This window comes from Sesamum indicum, linkage group LG6 (assembly GCF_026168435.1).
Source record: "Sesamum indicum cultivar Baizhima isolate 11 linkage group LG6, ASM2616843v1, whole genome shotgun sequence".
Taxonomy (NCBI): domain Eukaryota; kingdom Viridiplantae; phylum Streptophyta; class Magnoliopsida; order Lamiales; family Pedaliaceae; genus Sesamum; species Sesamum indicum.
Window position 1 is genome coordinate 6,744,643 of NC_142662.1, and position 22,184 is coordinate 6,766,826.

Sequence of the window (22,184 nt, forward strand, 5' to 3'; positions counted from 1 at the left end):
TGAGATTATAATGACATAAACATTGACGTCATATACATGTGATTGATATTTAATTAATTAAAGTGGGATTTGGGTTTTACGTGAGATGAATAAGTACATTATGAAAGAAGACAAAAATGAGCCGAAATTTATGACAGTACTATGTACATATATATATATATATATCACTATAAGTCCAAATCAATGTATTTATTTATATATGAGTATTGAAACTCTAAGAAAATAATTAAAATTAAGTAAGGTGTGTCTGACAATGAAAAAGTGGATTACAGATATCTACAATTATTTTATATGATTTGTGATTGTCCGAAAACAAATTCGTTTGTTTGTTAGCATTTGGTCGTGTTGGGAAATGCAAACGTACCTTACAAGTTCCATGTGCATTCTACAATTAACACTTTTATTACAAATTATTAATATTACATTATATTTTGTGTAATTAATTATTACATCTAAAAATTTAAGATATTCTGATTTTAAATAAGTCAATGTGAAGATGAAAGAAAAATAGTATTAAAGAATAGATTTTGAAATTAGACAGTGATAGCACTCAAGAATTTTTTTTTTTTTAAAACGCAAAACAAAGTATGTAAGCCTTCACAGTTATCTTGGTTGAGAGGTCCCGTAATTTTTATATTTATACTCATTTGATAGGCCAAAAAATCAATCCAATACAACAACATGATTAGAGTTCCAGGTCACACGTATTTCTAATGTCTTGGTACACATCATACTGAAAAATCGATGATGAACTCTCTTAGATTTGTGGGGGACGACCTAGAAACAACAAGTAAAATAGATTCCGCAGAACTCGGATCGACGGAAAATGACTCATTCAAACACCCATATCATCATCTTGATAAGTTCAAATTTCAATCGATTTTTTGTTAGTTATCTAACTCATGTAGCTTTTCAACAGTACATCTAACTGTACTGCAACTACTACCAGATTTTGCTCCCAATCGGCATATACATAGATGACATTGTATAGCCATAAAGATAACTAGTATCAATCACGCTCATATACTCTTTTATCTCGATTTTCAACAAATTTTCAGTATGTTTTCATACTTCACATGATCATTATCACATCACATGATCGACCACTTCGATTATTACGCCATTGAGTTTATGTTATTTTGAGTTTTCCATTTATTCAATAATCCAATACAAACTTAAACATCAAATGCTGACCCCTACTTTATATGCTAGCCCTCATTTGATTTTAAGAATTGTGTGAAAATCCTTCGACCATTATGATGCTCGTCATTTTAGCACGCATCAGACATAAATACAAAGAACAAAAATATCCACATAAATGAATTGCAATGACTTGTCAGAATTAGGAGAGGTGAAAAATCAAGTGTGCTAATTTATGAAGATACTCAATCCTGAAAATAGAGCTGGCGAAATTGATGAGATATGTGTTCGAATCTGATCAACGTGTACGTATTCGTCTATTTTAATAATAATAATTGCTGATTTATTATAATAACTAGTATATAGTTATTGATTAATAATACATATTTGATATTAATATTGATGATAAATTCATAATATAATTATAATTGATTCACTAATAAATTAAAAAAAAATTATATATCACCGACCCTATTTTGCTTGATTTTATATATCTATGTGTGTGTGTGTAGAGTTGATGAAACAGAGAGAAGTTTGTGTGTGCGTAGTTTTTACAAATTTGAACCGAAGTGATTGACTTCTCATTAAACATATCGCATAGAAAGCTGAAAGGAAAGTGTCGGATAGCTTTTGGTGGATTTCAATTCACTTCAACTTTGAAATTTCACATATGTTTTTGTGTTCTTGGAAGCTTCTCACTAACTCAAGATGCCCTTTTCTTTTTTCTTTTTTCTTTTTTTTTTAAATTTTGAAAAAGAAAAAAGTGGAGAGAGTCAGCCCATCATAATTCCATGCACCAGTATCATTTGGGGCAGTGCCCTAGAAAAAAGGGCCCCCCACCCCATCAATATTAAAAAATAAAAAATAAAAAAATAGAGTTGTTAATTAGCTTGTTTTTTTGTTTTATTAATTTGGGGAAATTGAAAAGGACATAAGCTTATCGACATTTTGGTGCAGAGATATTGCGCCGCTGCACACGGAGAAATTTTACTTTCCAATAAAACTTATTAATTAATTAATATTAATATAGAACACTATAAATATTAATTAAATTTTTTTCAAGCAATTAAAATGGAAATTAGATGTAATTAATTTGGGAAATTAATATTATTGAGTCGGTGAAGCAACGACTTGTGTGGTCAAAATTGGTTTTTATTATTAGGTTAATTTAATGAGAAAAATGAAATTTGGTAATTAATCACGTGATTACAACATGGACTCATTATAGCAACTTGGGAGCCATAATTTTCAAAAAGGAGATGGCAATTGGCATGCATGCATTCATCTTCTACACTACACTACACTACTCTACTCCATTATTATCTCAAATAAATATATGATTTCTTTTTTTTATTTGGTTTGATCCAACTAAATCAATCATTAAATAAATATGATATTAATTAATTTTTTAAATTATACATTAAAATCACACAATAAATATATTATACTTTGTCACGTAATTAATTTACATTTGGTCAAATTCAATTTAGACTAGAATTGATTATGCCCAACTCAATTTGAACTAAAAAATTATGGAATATTGAGTCACATGCATGATATTAGAAATTACATACAGCCAAGTCTCTCTCTCTCTCTCTATCTATATATATATATACACACGCGTATGTAGGGGTATATACATATATGTATATATATAAGTGGATGCTGCTGGTACGTATCCAAACTCATTTGAAATGTATCATCATAATTTGAAACTCAAAGTCTGTCGCCTTTTACCTTCTTCTTTCAGTTCATGCCAGTTCCGAACCCTACCTGATGTTGTTGCAGACACCTCCACCTCCACCTCCATTCCCGTCACTAAAACCAACAAAATTCCCCCTGATAATGACCACTCTTCTCCTTCTTTCGCAAAGGCCCCAACAAATTGTTACCCCAAGAAAAGGGTGGGGATGGGGATCATCAAACTTCAAGATCAATGCAGAAACATCAATACTCCACTCAACCACCACAGTTCCTCCTCCAACAGTGGCCGCTGGTTCAGCAGCAGTGACGAGAAAACCGGCCGACCCCCCGACGACTTCGAAACCGAAACTTTTTTTAGCTTATCTTCAAACTCCGGCGACTCTTTCCGCCTCAAAACCTCCAGTCGGAGATTGAGAACATGCCAGGAGATGGAAAGCATTGATGAAACGGGGCGGTGCTCGTCTTTTTCATCCATCAATTCACTTCGCCGGAAAACAGCAACAACCGCCTGCGGTAAATCCACTACTGCAACGGTAAGCAAGAAGAAATCCAGCAGCAAAACCTTCCCAGAAAGCGAACTGCCCGGCTCTGATCAAGTCTTCACTGATCGGCTTTACTACAGCAACAACCGTGATTCTGGGAGGAGTTTTCGGCGCCGGAAAACTGCCAAGAACCGCCGTAGAATCAAGAAAACCCCTCCAAGAAGCTGGAGGTGTTTGAATTCCAGTTCGATGATTGAAGATTGCTACGCGGTGGAGAAGAGTTCGAGCGATCCTCGTAGTGATTTCAGGGAATCGATGGTAGAGATGATAGTGGAGAAACAAATGTTTGGGGCGGAGGATCTGGAGAGGCTGCTGCTTTGTTTCTTGTCACTGAATGCGGCTTCTTATCATGGGATGATATTTGATGTTTTTTCTGAGATTTGTCAAACATTGTTCAGTAATTGAGTTATTCCTTTGTTTGTTTTAGGATTAATTAGTCTGCTACGTACCTCTTGATTATGTAAATCGCATTGTTCTTTCAGTTGGCCTTTTTACATTTTAAAATTGTCTACCTTAACTTTTCTTCTGACACTTGTTCAACAATTCTTCGTCTAAAAATTTAAACTGTCAGAGATAAAAATCATTTGATATTAATATCTTAATACACCGTCCAACACATATATAAATCCTCCACGTAAAACTTTTCTTTTATAAATGGATGACAATAAAATTCAAAATCGGAACCTCTTACTTCATCGGGCTCTAATATTATGTTACACGATTACTGAATCTAAAAGCTTAACAATGTTTTGATAGGAAATGAATGCATGGCAATAAAAAGAGAGGTGAAGGATAAAATTTGACTTGTTTCTTTAGGTTGTATGTGGGAGCAAGTATGTTTAGGTAGAAGATTTTCAGAGTTAAAAGTTTTGGAATGAGTAGGCTTGCCAGGTAAAATCCAAATCCCAAACAAAGCATTGTGGTGGATATTAAACGCAGGAACTGGGTCCAAAGTTTGTAGAAGATGACCTACACATTACGAAAGCGGTAATGGGCTAATGTTTGGGCTTTGCTTGTCAGACTTTATCTGAAAATTGAGTTAGATAGTATAAGTGGGTTGAGTACTAAAGGAAGAAATCTAAAAATAAACCATAATCTAGAAAAATAAATGAAACAGGCACATAAACAGCGGGGATAGCTCAGTTGGGAGAGCGTCAGACTGAAGATCTGAAGGTCGCGTGTTCGATCCACGCTCACCGCAAACATCTACAATTTGGTATTTTTGTTTTCTCGTACGCGTGAAATGTTTGTGTAGTTGTGGCAAGTAGCAGCAGCAATAAGCAATAATAAGCACGCTGAGCTGAGATGGAGCATCTCACTTCTCTTTATGTACCCTTTTACTTCCTCTGTTTGCGTGCAACACAGATTCTCTCTTCCCCACCCACTCCCACTCCCACTCCTACTCCTTTGCTTTCTTACAATATTCATTCGAATTACTTCCACACAACTACTAAGAGAGTACGTACGTACGATGCGAGGTGCTTTATTAGTTAATCAATACAAATCAAATTTGATCCATTCAAAAATAGATGATATCATGCATGACCACCTATATATACATATACATGTATATATATATATATTGTTTTTTTTTTATTCATTACAGGTTTCTAATAATGACTGCATGGATATGTCATGTAAATATATATATATATATATATATAATTTTGTCCCTTTATCATATAAATTAAATTAATATTAATATTGCCTAGCTTTCATCAAATTAATTAGTATATTTATTATTAATTAATTCTCTTCTTTTTAATTATATCCCATCCATCATTTGAAGTAATTAATGAGAAAGATTCGATATGCCGCTTTGATGGGTTGTAACCCGCATCTGGGAAAAAGGACGTAAATGTCTTTTTTTTAAGGATAAAAAATAGCAAGAACGCCATAGGACTCATGTAGATAAAGTCGGGTTGGGTCGAATTGCCCCACCCGCTCCGCTAAACCGCCTTTCAGACTCGGTGGGATGTCATTTCACCAATAATCTCTGACAGTGTGGAAGATGAAGCCAAATGGTCTATTTGGTGAAGTACAATTAAGTCTATAACTACCATCCTTTTAGAGCATTTATAATATGACACATTTATTGCTTTCTACCTCATTTATTGTTTGAGGTTGCCTACCATCCATCTCTAACTTGAACTGACTTGGGCGATGGAGGGTTTAAGCCGAAAACGCACCTGGCTAGCCTAATGTTCGTGTTTTTTCTCAAGGACCACTTTGATATTTGAAAGAATTATTGCAAGCTCAAGACCTACTTTGAAAAGATCGTATATTTGATCCGAATCACATGTATAAGTACAGAGATTTTTGTCCTAATTATTAACCAAGAATTTTTGCACGAACAAACACACAGTGGGAGGTACGTACTACTACCCAGCTATGATATATGATATATAGTATGGTGATGATGGGTCATTTTCATCCATGATCGATCAACTTTTCATGCGTGTTATGTTTTGTATAAAGCGATCCTCCACCCCAAACATACTGGAATTGTGTGGGCCATAATTAATTATATATATATGTGTGTATAATTCCACTCACAGCCATAGCATGCTCTATAATTAGTCAAAGGCATAAAATGTAACAGTACGTTTGATGAATAAGATAGTTTTTGCTGTCACATTTTGATGGGATCCTCCATACATACATACATTACATATATATATATATTTCATTTCTTTGGGTATGATATTTCTCAAACTTAATTCCATAAATGGAAAGCCCTAGTGATGATGAAGAAATTAGTGGACCCTCATGAATATGAAAATTTATAATTCGAAACGAGTATGGTCAGATCAGAATTAATTATACCTTAAGTATAATATATGTATCGCGTGATTGATATACAATTTAAAAAAAAGTGAATAATCATCCATATTATGTGATTTGATTCGATTCGATCAAATCTAATTTGAGTAATAATTCTTATACATGTAGTTGATTGCCACTTAAATCTTTGGGTCTTACCTTTCTAGATGACATGTTTGATATAGTATCTGCTGAGTTAGGCAGTACCAAAGGAAAATTGTTCCCTGGCGTCGTGCTATTTTCTCGCAGGACCTCTCCTACAGTATTGTCACTGCAGTAGAGTTTAACCATCAAATTCGGGATGGATTGGTGTGGTTCCTCTACGCCTAGGACACCAGAATATCGAACCATGAACGAAGAAAGGCATGAGAGAAAAGCTTATAGGCTAGTGATTGTGAGGCCCCAATCCTTGACTGGAAGGGACACCAAAGGCCTCCGCCCTTCCATCCCTTGGATAGATAGAGAGGGAGGGTGGAGCTTTTGATTTTTTCATGTTGTCAAAGAGTTGGACAACGATTTTTCGTTTTGTCAAAGAGTTAAACAATGATTTTTTGTGTTGTCAAATATTGAACAATGAAAATAGATGGCGAGTGCTTGATCGATTAAGCGTTCGAGTACTTCTTTTTTTTTAAAAATTCTTTTTTATATCTAAAAATGGATTTTATGACTTATTAATTTTTTCTTGGTGGAAATTAAATAATCTAATTTATCCCAAAGTTTGTTCAGGAAAAATTACATATAGTTGCCAGATCAGAGTAAAAGATATAAGGTGAGAATTAATATCATTATAGGATTTATTTTTTAATTTGAGAAAAAAAAATAAGCTCAAAACTTAATTATATTGCCTATTTCTGATTTCTTGATTTTCTTGTATAGATAAATTTCATGAATAAATAATATTTTCTTATTTTAAGGAGATATATATATCATAATATGAGGACAAAAAAGTGAAGTGATCACCTAAATAAGAAAAATAATTTGACATATATATAGTACTTTAATTAATATTAAAATCATCCATAATTATATAACTTGTCAAGCAAACTAGGCAATAATTACATACGGACGCGCACATGCAACTCGAATGGACAAATCCTTCATTTATAAACGACAGACATTCTGAAATTATAAATCATGCATCATGACCACTAGAATTAATCCCAATCATTAATTTCGTACTCTTTCCATGAAAGAATATTATTTGAATCATCATCATCATCATCATGCACCTAATCACACTCCCCAACCATCCGATCTGATGTTGACTCCCTAGCGAGCTGCACCCAATTCAAAACTACATGGTCCATACACACACACACACACACATCAGTACAGTTAAGACAATCAATTTGTAATATATATAGGACCACAAGAAATTATATATAATAAAAAGGGTGGATCTTTTAATTAATTTATTAAAAAAAGAAAATGAAAATTCGGGCTCATCATCATATCAAAATTGGATGGTCTGATGAGTTTGCATGTGCAGCATGTGTACGTACATAAAGGGAATTCTCATCATCAGCCTGCCTGCAATCAAATGCATAGTACTACATATGCATATAGCTAGGACCACGATTTGTGGTTTACATAGTTTTTTTTTTTTTTTTTTTGGGGGGGGTTAATGTACTGTTTGCTTACTACTATTGATCGATTAAATCTAATTAAATTTTTTATACCCTGATTTCTAACATCGATCACAACTTGTAAAGAGTCGAGGTCTAATTATCGCGTCAAATAATCATTTTTTGTTTTTATTTCCGGTCTTAGCTTTAGTTATAAGGAGTATTCGACATCAAAACATACATATTTGTTAGTTAGTATGTGGAGATGATGATTTGAAATCAAAGAACGGGCCAAATAATCTCGTTTTTCAATGGCATGTAATAATATAGGACGTTTATCTGCATCATTAGCTCCCAGATAAAAAATTTGGGACGGAAATATGGCCTCGTTTCCCAGAAATGACGACAAAGTTGATGGAAAGTAAGTTGATGATAGCAAGCAAATTGAACACACTTTTAACACGTGTCAAGTCTTCGTGTTAGAAATTCTCCTTTCACAACATTTTTGAGGTTATTTATACTACTTCAAGCATTTAATGTGCGGGAGAGGGGGTATAAAATTATTTTTACCCCTCCATTAATTATCTACACATGGATGCTATTATTTTGCTAAGACTGATTTATTAAATTTATACAATTCTAAAAATATACGATCTCTTTTTCGTCATCTTCTTGTGAAAATGACTTGTTTGTCCTTTGATAAGTTTTCTCCACATAGTCAGGAAGGGGCGAGAACACCAAAGAAAAAGGAGGTGCAGTAGATGAGACTATACTCTTTTCATGTGCACAAGTGCAGGCGAGCACGTTCTTGTTTCACTATTGCAGTGTACTCGTTTTTGTGTTGGGAAGTAAAAAGCGTGCTTTCGAGTTGTGCATGTGGCTCAAAAGCACGCACCGCATAGACCACCCACCACCACCTTACCAGTTGCCAACCCCTATATTGGGCCTAGAACAAAGCAGGCCCAACTTAGAACACCATAATTATTTAATTAAATATATATTAACATTTATAGGCTTGCCCAGCCTTTTTGTTCCCTTACTCGAACAAATTAATTAATTAATTAATTATATTATTCTTACTTCATCTTTTTATTTACAGAAAAAATTGCACACCACTAAATAACTTATTATTATTTAAAAAAAATTAATCTTCTCTAAGGTTAATTAGTCTAAAGATAATCCATAAATATATTATGTTTCGAGAATTAATAATAAAAACACTGTGTTTAATTTGTGGTATGATTTATTTTAATGACAAAATAAAAAATAATGAAAACATGTTTTTAATATTCTTGAAACTTGTGATCAAAAGTAAAAATCATTTATTGATGAATGAATCTCTTGATAGAGCTATTAGTTATTTAAACGACGTTAATTTTAATATAGATAACACATATACATCCAAAACTAATTAAAAATTGGACTACCTCAAACGTTTACCAGACTCGTCAAAAAATATCGTACCACGGTAGCAATACCGAAAAATATATCAGGCCTAAAAAGATAACTACAGAAAATAGGAAAAAGACGCAAAATTGATTAAAAAAATAAACAAATCTAAAGAATCGCTCAGACAGTGATCAAAATGATAGAATTGAACAACGAACGAAGGCCCCTCACAATGGTATTTTCTTCTCCAACACGTATCAAATTATAAAAAATTATGAGCGTTTAAATTTATCCCATCAAACCAAACAACCAAACTGCGCTTCTTCTTACACCTGTCCACTAAAATTCATGCAAGAAATTAAGCACATTAAGTGGTGAGGAAGGGATGGGTTTAGCCGAAAGGAGACATCTCTTAGCATCGTCGTCCTTCTAATACCGAAATCAACTACCTACGACTAAAGAAATTAGCTACCTTAATATATATATATATATATATATATCATTAATTAATTAATATAATTATTATCTTAACGAAAGGGAGGGGAAATCTTTTTTCTATTATTTGGGTTTTCTCTACAATTCTAATTCAGAGGCTTTTCTATTTTTTACAAAGAAATTTCTATATTTGAAGAATGTTTATATGCCTAATTTTTGTTTAGGGTTAAGCGAAAAAAGAGACGTGGAAGTTAATTAATTTAATTCGTGTGGGATATTTTACTTAGGGAAAAGTATAAAATTGAAGAATAAAACAAGTAGTGAAGGATAAAGCAATTAGATAGAAGAGCTAAAAGGAGAAACACGTCTGTTTTTATATATATATTGCAAAAATTGATAATGATTATATTTAAAAAAGCTATTAATAATGTGCCCGACTTTTGCAATTACAAGTACTAATTAATTAGGCACATATATATATAGTACGTTTTGTAGTAGTGATTCATAGAATGTAGGTTAGAAGTGGGAAAGGATTAAGATTAATTTTAAGCCCCTTAATTAATTAAATTAATAGACTATGGGATGATACTTATCTCTATTTGGATCAATTCCAATAATTCCCTTTTCCCACCTCCATAACTTTTACAAGCTGTTTGGTTAAGCTCATTATGCCAAATACTCTACATTTCTGGTTTTGTACCAATTAATTTCGTAACTTAATCCTATAACTTTAGAATTTTAGCAATTTTCATTATTTTCCAACTAATTCAGTTGAAAAGTTTTAGTCCGGTAATTTAGGGGATGTTGGCATTTTTAGTGCAGTACTAATTAAAATTCCTATTTAATTGAGTCACATACAATTCTCGAACCAATTTTTTCGAGAAAGGACTAAAATTGCCAAAATTATAAAGTTACAGGATCAGAATACGAAAATCAATTCGTATAGAATAAAAAATGCCACCCTCTCTAAGTTAAACGAATAAAACTGCAATTTTTCCTCTAACATTTTATAAGCTCTAATACTTCATTTATTCCAAAATTATAAGAACTTATTTTTAAAATAAAAAATTAAGTATTGTATAAGATGTAATAAAAACTTATAAGATATTTTGAATAAATTCAATAAAATACCGGCCTCTTAATTATATATAATACCCCAATCTTAACTAATTTATATATATATATATATATATATGCAGCACTTTGATATTTTATGGGCAAATATATAATTTGGTATGCATAAAAAGACATAATAAGTTGGTATGCAATCATTAAACAAATGAATTTAATATATGTACATAAATAATTAAAAGTAAAGAATGTAGGTATTTTTTATTTTTCTGGGACATATGTTTTTATTAATGAAATGGATGGAGCTAGGTAGGTAGTGGTCCTATATATCTACTACTTGGAATTGTAATAATTTCAGCATCCAAATTGGAACAATTGTCTTTAATTAATGAGCAGCAGCAGCAGCTACTCATCATACGGAATTTTGGTGCACACCCCCACCCCCACCTCCACCTCTCACCATCATCTCTTAATTATAATATATGCTTTTCAATTCATCACTTCCACACATTTATATTTATTATGCACAAAATTAAAATTAAATATACAATTTCATCTGACAATTCGGGTTAGTACCCTAATTAATTAATAAATTAGAGAAAAATGTCAATGTACAATATGTATGTACACAAAACCTAACCACCAGTGCCATTTTTCACGTAAAAACCCTCCCCTCGTCTGTTTTCTTCATGTGAATTTCCACTTCTTCCATGTGTGCCAAAATTTTAGTGCCCCTCCCAAAAATTCTCCATTAATGATCCGTTACGTTTCAAGTCAAAAATCCTACATATATATATATATATATGTAAGAAAAAAAAAAAAAAAAGACAAAAAACTTGCTAGCTACCACAATAATTTAATTAATCAATCAGATGAAACGGCGTCGTCTCGTCGACTCAGTCTGTGTGTTTCTGCATGAAATATGGGCAAGAAATGGGTGAAATCGGGATGCTTTGTTTCAGCCCTCCACCAACTCTGAACGTCAGCTGCAATGTTCTTGGCATCCATGGATGCCCCAAGAAGGCCGCGTTTGGTGAACCCCACCGCATAGAGCCCACATTCCCCTTTCCAACCATTTGGAAATGCCCTTTTTGGGAGGCCATCTTTCTCAGAAAACATCTCACTTTCCTGAAGGTTAATATATATAAATTACATTCAGCCAAACATGCCCTTTCCTTTCTTGGATCGATGTACTTTGAATTTGCAAATAATAGCATTCAAGAAATTGAACAACATTAATGATAATTACCTTTAGCCAACATGGTACATTGCTCTTGTAACCAGTTGCTAGGATTATTGCATCAAAATTTTCTCTTCTTCCATCCACAAATTCAACTGATTGTTGCCTTAGTCTCTGGATTCCCGGCCGTACCTATACATTTATATATAAAGGGCAAGCAATTAAAACGATTTGATCTTTTTCAATAATTAAACTGGTAAAGTTATTAATCATCATGACTGCAGTGATGATCAATTGTTTGACAAAACCGGTGGGTTTTTGTCACACTGGAAAATGGAAAAACTAATAATTATTCTTATGAATGATTAATAACAAGAATAAAGGATGATCATCACGGGATACATGCACAAGAAACTCGTACGTACGTATATGAAAAAGGCTTGACAATTGTTAAAGCAAAGTAGGAATAGGTAAGAAGGTACCTTGATGTCTCCACTTTTGATCTTGTCAAGGGTTCCAACGTCCAATACCGGAGTTTTCCCGGACAGATTCTTGAGCTCGAGTGGACCTAAATGGGGACGGCCAAGCCCCAACCGGCCAGTGTCGCCGAGCAGGAGCCGCGATACAACTAACAAGAACCGGTCGACAAGGCGCATGGGCAGCCACTTGAGCAACCACATGGACAGCCCGAAAGTTGATGTTCCCAGCATCTCTCGTGGTAGAATGTGCACCTAAATTAAAACCATTCATTCATCACCAACTTCAATTAATCAAAAACATCATATATAAATATACCTAGCATAGCTAAAACCCTTTTTTTAAAAAATAATTAATCATGATTATAAGACAAAATTAATAATCTTAAGGTTGGATGTTCCTTTTTTGTATTGCGCATGCTTGAGTATCCCAAGAAAGTGAAAACCTTAGGGATATATGTTCCTTTCTGCAACCTCTAAACAACTCTCATCATCATCATATCATCATCATGTTACTCAAGACATGTTTGGTTCACTATTATAAAACCCTTTGGAACTTGTACTACTCACAACTCATAAACAGTATGAAAAGAAACCACATCTTTCTATAATTCCCTTTTTCAAAATCCCACTATCATTAAAATAAAATTCAAACCATAAACATGTTTGTGTAAATCAAAATCGGAATTTAATTTTATATAATTAGGGTTTCTGTTTTCTTCTTTAATTTCTACTTTTTCCAAAAAAGAAGAAAAAAATAATTAGAGGGAAAAAGATCGAAATTAGAAATTAAGAAAAGACAAGAAAGCGTATGTAGTACTTTGGCTTAAGCTTGAAGTTATATCCAAAAAATAGTATATATAATTATTAATTCCCATGCACATATATATATATATATACTGATTTTCCAATTTATAATTTAATTAAGTAATTAAACCAAACAACAGAAATTTGGTATGAGAAATGAAACTGTAAATGAAAATGGCAAAAACACAGAGTGGAAGGTGTAAAGATGGATGCTTACTGTGTCCCTGACGACAAGCGAAGGGCTAGCATTATGATTGCAGAGATCCAAACACACCTCCATACCCGAATTCCCACACCCAACCACCAGCACTTTCTTCCCTTTATATACACCTCCACTCTTATACCTACTCGTATGAACCACATCCCCATCAAACTCCTCCATCCCTTCTATCGACGGCACCACCGCCTCCGCATTCTCCCCCGTCGCCACGATCAGCCACCGGCACAAGTACTCCCCCTCCGCCGTGCCCGCAGTTCTCACCCTCCACAACCCAAGATTCTTATCGTACTCGGCGCTCACCACACTCTGATTGAAAACCGGCCGGATTTCGAACCTCCTGGCGTAGGCTTCCAAGTACTGAATGAACTGCTGTTTGGAAGGGTAAGTTGGGAAATCTTGAGGGAAAGACATTAGCGGGAGCTCGCAGAATTCCTTGGGCAAATGGAGCTTGAGGCGGTCGTAGGTTTTCAGCTGCCATAAAGAGGCTATGCAGTTAGATCTCTCTATGATGAGAGATGGCACCCCTTTCTCCTTCAAGCAAGCGGCGGCAGCAAGACCGGAAGGCCCCGCGCCGACGATCACCGGGCCCGGAACCCAAACACAGCGCTTGGATGATGAGGTCCCGAAATTGATATTGCGGTAGGGATCATGAGCAGTTTTGCCCTGTATTTCCCTTAAGTAATCATCCATGATATATATATATATATATATATATATATATAATATCTATTCAATCAGCTCTAATCAGTACTATATATGTAACCAAGAATCTATCAGTAAAGATGAAACACACCCTCAAAGAAAGAGAAGAGAAGAGAAGAGCATGTATTGTATATATGTGTGTAAGTGTACGTAGGTAGTAGTATAATTAAGTGATGCGAATCTTGAAGTGTGGTAGTAGCAGTAGAAATACTTGAAAGATTCAGAATAGGAGAGAAAATCGGGGAAGCATATGGTCAAAAACCAACAACGTGCAGAAAAAAAGAATCGGAGGGATTATAGGGATAAGTAGAAGTGTATGTGTGTGTATAATCTAATCTTAATCTAATCTAAAAAGAGGAGAGATGGATGGAGTGAGAGAGCTGAAGAAGTGGAGTGGATTATGAGAATCCAACTTCTTATCCACTTAATTCTGAAGAAGAAGAAGAAGATGGTAACTGCTACTTAAGTTTTTTTTTCTTCTTCTTCTTTTTTTTCTTTGTTTTTTTCCTATTTTCAGTGTGATTGAATCTATGTTTCAATCTGAGGGAGAATAGGAGGTGGGAGCGAAGGCTACGGGGCTGATCAATCAGCATTCATTGATCATTCACTCATCAATATATACATTTGGTGAGAGAAGGAGAGAGACAGATGGAAAGAGAGAGAGAGAGAGGGTTAACAAAAACTGAGCCTATATAGTACTACACCCCATATATATATTGCTTATATGGTGATATTTCGCATACATGATATATATATATGTGTTTCATGATGACATTTTTATTGGGAAAATTGGATGGAATTAATTCACTCTATATTTATACGGCGGAAAAATTTTTATTCAAATCAAGTTTGGTCAAATTAAATTAATTATACCAATTATTTTTTATATGATTGATTCACGTTTAATCAAATCAAGTTTGATATAATTATGAAAAAATTAAAACCAGCCTTACTATAATGCAATCACATCTTCATGGTGGGGTGGGCCGAGGTGGGGTTGGGGTGGACATACCACAAATTTGAATTGAATCCATACATATATATATATATATATATATATATATAGTTTAAGTAGTGTAAACTAGCTAGCTTGAAACGTGCTATATGCAATCACATCTTCTATGCATGTCCATATTATGATCATCATCATCATCATCATCCTCATAATTCTTTTTCCTAAAAAACCAAAAAAATTCCAATACTCGAAATGTAGGGTTTGATTTTATATATAGTATGGTATAACGGGATTCACTATATTTCGGAATATCATAAAAATTAGTTAATCTTCTCTATTACTAATTAAAAGACTGAATTAATAATAATATTCAACATTAATTATCCAAAATTACATAAGGGAGGACTAGTTATTAATTATTAATTATGGGTGTGTAGTGTGGCATTAATAGAGTTTTGGCACATGCGTGATGATTACTTGCTAAGAATTTTTCTTTTAAAAATAATATCCTTATTAATTATAACTATGATCAAGAAATTAAACACATATGCGATGTGTCTACATAGCTTTTTACATTTATTAGATTAGGTTTTGGTCGTAACTAAAAAGCGTGCTTTAACAACTTTTTTTATATTGGGATGGATCAAACAGTAGCAATTTACGTCACTATATCCGTCATACACGAGTTTGGGAGAAGTCATTGGATGCCTAATTCTACGTTATTAATTTTTAATAAGTTCATTAAGTGGAGATTAATTCTCACTGATATATATTTAATTAAGAATAATAATGATTAGTGTAGTTAATATGGCATAGGCTAAAAGAGGTTGGATTTTTGTGTGCTATGCATTGTTCTCATCCTCTTTTATCTTCCACTCAACATCATTAATAATTACTTTCATCAGCTAAAACCTAATTAATTAATTAAATTATAGCCCATAGTACTATTAATCAAAGTCTTAATCAATAAAAATAACATTTAATTTAACTGTTCTTCAATTAAATTTTGGAACAATGAACTAGCTAAGCTAGCTACAAAAAGTGACTAAACAGAAGCTTCCAATTATTAATTAAATTTTCAATTATGCTTTCATGTGGTTCATACAAAATAGCATTTTTCGTTCCGTAGTTTAAAAATTTCACACTTGATCCTATTAATTGTAAATTTCTCACTTTTAGTCTAATAATTTTAATTTGGCCTCATATCTTTCCATTATATAGCATGCGACCAAAGGGCTACTTTATTTTTTTAAGTTAAAAGCACAAAAGTGAGAATTTCCTAACTGACGGGACCAAGTAAAGGCCCTAACTAACACGTGGCATTTTTCGTTAATTAGATTATCTTACGGAAATATGACATTAGGACAAAAGTGCAATTTTTTAGAAGCTACGGGACCAAAAGTGAAAATTCCGCAATCAATGAGATCAAAACTAAAAATACCTTAAGTTATTAGAGAAAAAACATTAGTTTCTCAAAAATTCAATACGTACATTCAAATTAACAAGGTTGCTTCAATATACATCAATATTAATTCAAATCAATAAATATATTTAAATTAAAATAAACAACTATTACGAAAGTAATAAATATACAACCACATTTATAAAATTCAAACTCACGATGAAGCCTCAACTTTATTAATTGAACAAGATCCCATTGACAAATTTTAATATATGCCTTTTGTTAATTAATTTAGGCCTCTGGTGAATGCCATGGGGCAATAAAACCCCACTTTGTCCTTCAAGTTGTACAATTGATTTAATTTGTCCAATCCTAATAATGTTAAGTTGTTCAACACTTAAATCTCTTTAGTCATATGGATGGGATGTGTAATTGTTCCACTGCTGGATGACACATAATTCCACAAAATCATCATCATATATATATATATATATACTAGTTATGGAAAAAGATGAATTAAACAGTACTTCATTTTCAAGCACTAATTGGATAATTTGCTTCAAGCCAATGAAATTCTACCATTTTTAGATGCCCTTTAATAAGCAATATCTAAGTGCTTCTAATTCATTTAATTTTTTTTTTCTGAAATAGAAATCATTACTGCATTTGAGTCTTCAGATAGTTTATATATATATATATATATATATATATATAAAGAAATTACAAAATTACAAACTAAATCCTAAAAAGAAAAAAAAAACTGTATAAGATGATATACAATCGGATATGGGCAACAAGATCAAGCTTATATATATACTAACTATAGAATCTTATATTATATAATAATTTAGATAAATTTAGTCAAAATGCCCTCTTAATATATATATATATATATATGATTGCTATTGTATTGTCTTTTATGCACATCTATTATTGAACATTTATTACTTGGTCTACCATATTTTTCTCATGATGTTTAATCCATTTGACTTCTTCTCTTTCAACATACACTTACATATATACCATGCCTATATGTGCAATGCATTTGTCTCACTCAATATATCTAGGGAGGTAACCATCAAATTTTACATAATTAATTAATATAAAAAATTATTCCATGAAATTCAAATATCAAGATGAGGAATATATATCTATATATAGAGAGAGAAAATGAAAAAAAAAATACTAACTAAAGAATTTCCTTTGAGGAAGTGACCCTCTTTTATGTAATTAATGCCAAGTATGTACCTTTAGAAATAACGGAAAGTCAAGTCCCGAGTGTAGTATAAATGTAATATTAGAGTACATATATACTAGATATATTATAATGAGTTATTAAGTTTATAAATTAAGAGAGGTCGAGAACTGAAAAAGTGAATGAAAAGCATCCAAATACGTTTTTTAATATATAAAGTTAAACCCGTTAAAATTTTGGAAAAGGAAAAGAAGATATGAAACATTTAAAAATGCATTGGTTCTTTGATGGCAACTAGCTACTTGAATATATATTCATGTATAATATTGGACAAATTAATTTAATTTTTTATTTTTAATTCTATATTTTTACATTATATATTTATGCTAAGTGTATTTATTGAATAATGACTTCCTAAATAAGGAATAAAACTATAACGGGATGAAATGAGGTCAAAAAAGCTATTACTAAATCTAGATATACATACAATTTTATTCCTTGTTCCTCTCACTTGGGAACTAGGTTTGAGGAGAATCTAGCTACCCTAGGTTTAGCTTATAGGTCTATAGGGGGTACTATGTGTGTATTTGTATATATACATACATACATACATACATACACATATTATATACATATACATATACTTGTGTATATATATATATATATCACACCTCTTAGTGTGTGTGATTGATTGCAAATTGAGAAAGAAATTGGGGGAGGTGAAGGTGAAAGGGGGTGTGTGTGTGTGTGTGTGTGTGTGTGTGTGTGTGTTGAGGCCCACTAATTGGTGTTGCTGACCACTCATTTGATATGGTATTTACACATTTAAAAACTAAGTAGCTAAAAGGCATTTGGTTGATAGGGGCCATATTTGAAGGCTCCTTTTATCCACCCCACCCCAACTCAAATTTATGGAGATGGTCCCTTCTTGTAACTCTCTATTCTTTTCCTTACAATTCTTACTGCCTACATTGCCACACCAACACCCCATCACACCAAGTACTGCCCAGCTCATCAGCTCCTTTCATCAATTATTTTCTTAACCAGTCCAATACACGGATAGTGAGTCGAAACCTTATTCACTCAATAATTATGCATAACTTCTTGTCATATCCTGATTATTAAAACGGTCAACTTAAAATGCATATCGAGCGGACTGCAATACACAGACTATTAGATTCATTATGCACTTGTGAATTTGCTCATCATTTATCTTTTTTTTAAATTTATGAAAAGTAGTATATATATAAATTAAATAAAATAATTTATTTGGAAATATAGTTTAAAGGCTTAAAGTTGAATTGAAGGATGGATGCAATTAATATCAACCCACTCAGTAGAGATTTGATTTTTTTTTTTTTTTTTGTGGGGGTTGGGGTGGGGGGGGAGAGGGGGGGTTCTTTTTATCTCACCATTAATTAATAAACATCCTTTCTCGACTTTAATGTATATATGCATAACCCACAAGATCTCACAATGGCAATAAGCATGATTAGATGGCTCCCTAAACCTAATTTAGACGCACTAATTAATCAATCTTAATGTTATTTTAAGTCAAACTAATGATGAAAGAACATTTAAGCATGAGATTATGGGTATTATTAGTAGGGCCTAGAGATCAATCTCAATATTTAAGCATCAAATAATAAGATTAAGGAAATAATTAAAGTTAATAAGAGTAATTAGAATCTTGATGGAATAGTAATAAAAAGGACAGAGAATCATCTGCTGCCCCACCCCTAATTGTGTAGCTTTTCATGCACAAACTTGTCCTTAAAATTTGGTTGGATTTTTCTTGTCCAACTACCCTTTTTCATAATTGGTCGGTCAGTTGGGTCATGTTGTGAAAATTTTCTAATTATTATGTTTCTTGAATATATACATATTTGGTGTGTCTTAATAATTAACTAATTTTTACTACTATTCATCATCAATTTATATAAATTGTTTTTGTCCACTGGGATTCCAATTTGTGCAAACTCACGTGGTTCAACTGGCTTGACATGATATTTGATTTGATGGAAATATATAAGATCATTACAATATTATTTAATAAATATAAATGTTTGAGCATTCTGTCTCTGTACATTTAATTTTTAGATCAAATGTATTTTGATTTCATAAATTAAATTATTTACTATTCATTTTTTACAATAGCATTTTGATCCTATATTTTTTTAATTTCTATAATTTTATTTTTTTTCCCTCCAAATTTCACCTCCACACCATGAAAAGAGTGAACTTCGATTATAAAAAAAAAAGACTAAAATCATGAACATTAAAAAAAAATGTATGATAAAAATGCTATACTGAACATGAACAGTAGCCCTAATTATAAAAAGATCATATAAGATGCAGATGCATTTTCCCAATAAAAAAGCGAACTCTGATCAGAAAAAAAAAAAAAAAAAAAAAACTGCAAGACCAGTATGTTACTAGTGAATTGACAAAAATGCTAAATGACCTAAGTTACTGGACAAAAAATACTTTTAAACCTTAATTTTCAAATAAATCGATCATAATTATATTATAAATTTCAAATTATCAACTCTCAATATACTTTAATTACTCAAATATATATAATAAATAACTAATAACTATTATTACAGTTAACTAATATCTAAACAGCCCACAATAACTAAGAAAAAAAAAGGAAAAAAGAAGAAAAAATCTGGGTTGGCGATGTTGTGGCCATGGATTTATGAACCACCACCAGCGATTGTCAAGGTAATTAATGACCACTGAGCCATGCCTCATGTCCTACTACTGATTATTAATTAGTATATTTATTTATGTATGTTTCTGTTAATTATCATAAAGAAAAAAAAAATGACTATGTTTTCATAATTACTTGACCTAATGTGCACCACTGCACGCGCAATATGTCTTTGACTTAATTAAATCGTTGACTTTTTCGAGTTCAAAATTAAATTTTGGGCATTTAATTCCTTAGGGATTAGAAATAATTAATTGGCCGAAAGTATTTTCCGAGTACGATCCCATTATGCGATCTCGTTAATTATTATTGCTATCAATTAGTTACTAATCGTGTGATGCGGCGCTACCTATATATAGCCGTATATAAGAATAATAATGTCGTCTTTCTATAAAATTTGGTGTGATTATACATAAACTTATTATTATTAATTTGAGAAATTATACTTAATAGTCTTGACATAAAATTCATAATTGTTCCGATTGATTTATTACAAACTTATTAATAAAAAATTTATTTATGACCAAATTATCCTTACATATCGCCACACACTCTATATAGAAAATTAGCATTTATTACAAAAAGGGGTTATTAACAAAGTGAAAAAGGAGTAGTAGGTTACTTTGGAAGTGCTTAAACAAAGGGGTTTAGGCAGTAAAGCGTGGTTAATTAAATAATACAAGGAAATAGAGAGTAGCGACAATCATTAAAGGTAACAAAAATCGCATACAACTTCAACATGAAGGCTTTTGTACTTGAAGCAAAAGATAAATGTAGCATGGAGAAAAGGGTTTTCGTTAGTGACTAATTAAGATTGTTGTTCTAAAATTCTAAACACGAGCCGAGTTTGGTCAGATTTGAATCAATTGTATCATAAATGTAATATACATGTCATGTAATTGGTGTACAATTCAAGAAAAATAACGAATCGTATGACGGGCATATCATACTTGCTATGTAAATAATTTAGTTTGATCAAACTTGATTTAGGTAAGAATCTTTCAACATGAAACTATATATGTTTGTCTGCTAAGGAAACCATATATGTCGGGTTAATCATAGGTTGACTTTGATTCACAACTTTGTACCGCGGTCCCCTTTTTTGTTCTTTAACACGGGATTTTCGAATAAGACAACCTTTTTAAATTACTGTTGAATTCATGGACTGGTGAAAAACAACTCGACGAATTAAAACAAATTATTAGCTACCTCGTGGAAAATTATAAAGCAAACGTGATTTGGGTGGTAGCAACGGTGTGTGAAAATGTGGTTGTGGCAGAGTAATGTAAACATGGTTGTGTTGACATGTGTGTTGATTTATGACAAAATTTGTAGCATGAATGGCGCAGGCACATGAGTAGTGATGATTAGCAGCCTCCAATTTAACAAGAGCTTTGATTGCCTTATTTTTAACAGCACCAATGATACTTTAATTTATCAAGTATCATTCTGCACAAACCCATGTATCTATTTGATAAAGACATGTCCATATGAGAATAATATTGCAAACAATTAATAATCAATCAAAAAACAAAAGAAACAAAATCAACTTTATGACCAATCCCAAAACTCAAGATTTTGGAATGTAAATGATTTAGTTTGATTCTTACCCAATAAGATTCTAACATCGAATACTGTCCTAAAATTCGAAATTTTGGAAGTTCTTGTTATTTATGTCGAAAACTTGTTTTGGTCTCACTTTGTAGAAACTATGGGTAATGGCCGTTGTAGGGTAGTATTCAATTTACATTTGCTACGATGTTTTTATTTTGATCATAATAATTAGTTGCATATTTTTTTCTGACGTGAATCTCCCGAAACACTCATCCTATAAAAAAAAAAAAAAATAAGAAAGAAAGAAA

At 32.2% G+C, this 22,184-nt stretch overlaps 2 protein-coding genes and 1 non-coding gene across 3 annotated transcripts; 2 read left to right on the plus strand and 1 right to left on the minus strand.

The window, feature by feature from the left end:
* The first annotated feature begins 2,799 nt into the window (after nt 1-2,799).
* Nucleotides 2,800-3,890, plus strand: LOC105165065 (uncharacterized). The gene has a single exon (XM_011083940.3). The coding sequence runs from the start codon at nt 2,835-2,837 to the stop codon at nt 3,789-3,791; it is 957 nt and encodes a 318-aa protein (XP_011082242.2). The 5' UTR covers nt 2,800-2,834; the 3' UTR covers nt 3,792-3,890.
* Nucleotides 3,891-4,514: 624 nt separating this feature from the next.
* On the plus strand, nt 4,515-4,587 carry TRNAF-GAA (transfer RNA phenylalanine (anticodon GAA)). Its single transcript has one exon. It is a non-coding gene; the product is annotated as a tRNA-Phe (tRNA).
* A 6,805-nt stretch (nt 4,588-11,392) lies between these two features.
* On the minus strand, nt 11,393-14,740 carry YUC6 (Flavin-binding monooxygenase family protein). The gene is made up of 4 exons (XM_088882154.1): nt 13,350-14,740; nt 12,332-12,580; nt 11,919-12,041; nt 11,393-11,797 (listed from the first exon to the last, which is right to left on the minus strand). The coding sequence occupies exons 1-4, from the start codon at nt 14,040-14,042 to the stop codon at nt 11,534-11,536; spliced, it is 1,329 nt and encodes a 442-aa protein (XP_088738280.1). The 5' UTR covers nt 14,043-14,740; the 3' UTR covers nt 11,393-11,533.
* Between the last annotated feature and the right edge of the window lie 7,444 nt (nt 14,741-22,184).

Excerpts from the sequence above, each read along its gene's own strand:
- YUC6 (XM_088882154.1), bottom strand. The coding sequence starts at position 14,042 with ATGGATGATTACTTAAGGGAAATACAGGGCAAAACTGCTCATGATCCC. Across the intron at positions 12,581-13,349 it reads CGCTTGTCGTCAGGGACACA|GTGCACATTCTACCACGAGA; the intron begins GTAAGCATCCAT and ends GTTTTAATTTAG. Across the intron at positions 11,798-11,918 it reads ATGTACCATGTTGGCTAAAG|GAAAGTGAGATGTTTTCTGA; the intron begins GTAATTATCATT and ends ATTAACCTTCAG.
- LOC105165065 (XM_011083940.3), top strand. The coding sequence starts at position 2,835 with ATGTATCATCATAATTTGAAACTCAAAGTCTGTCGCCTTTTACCTTCT.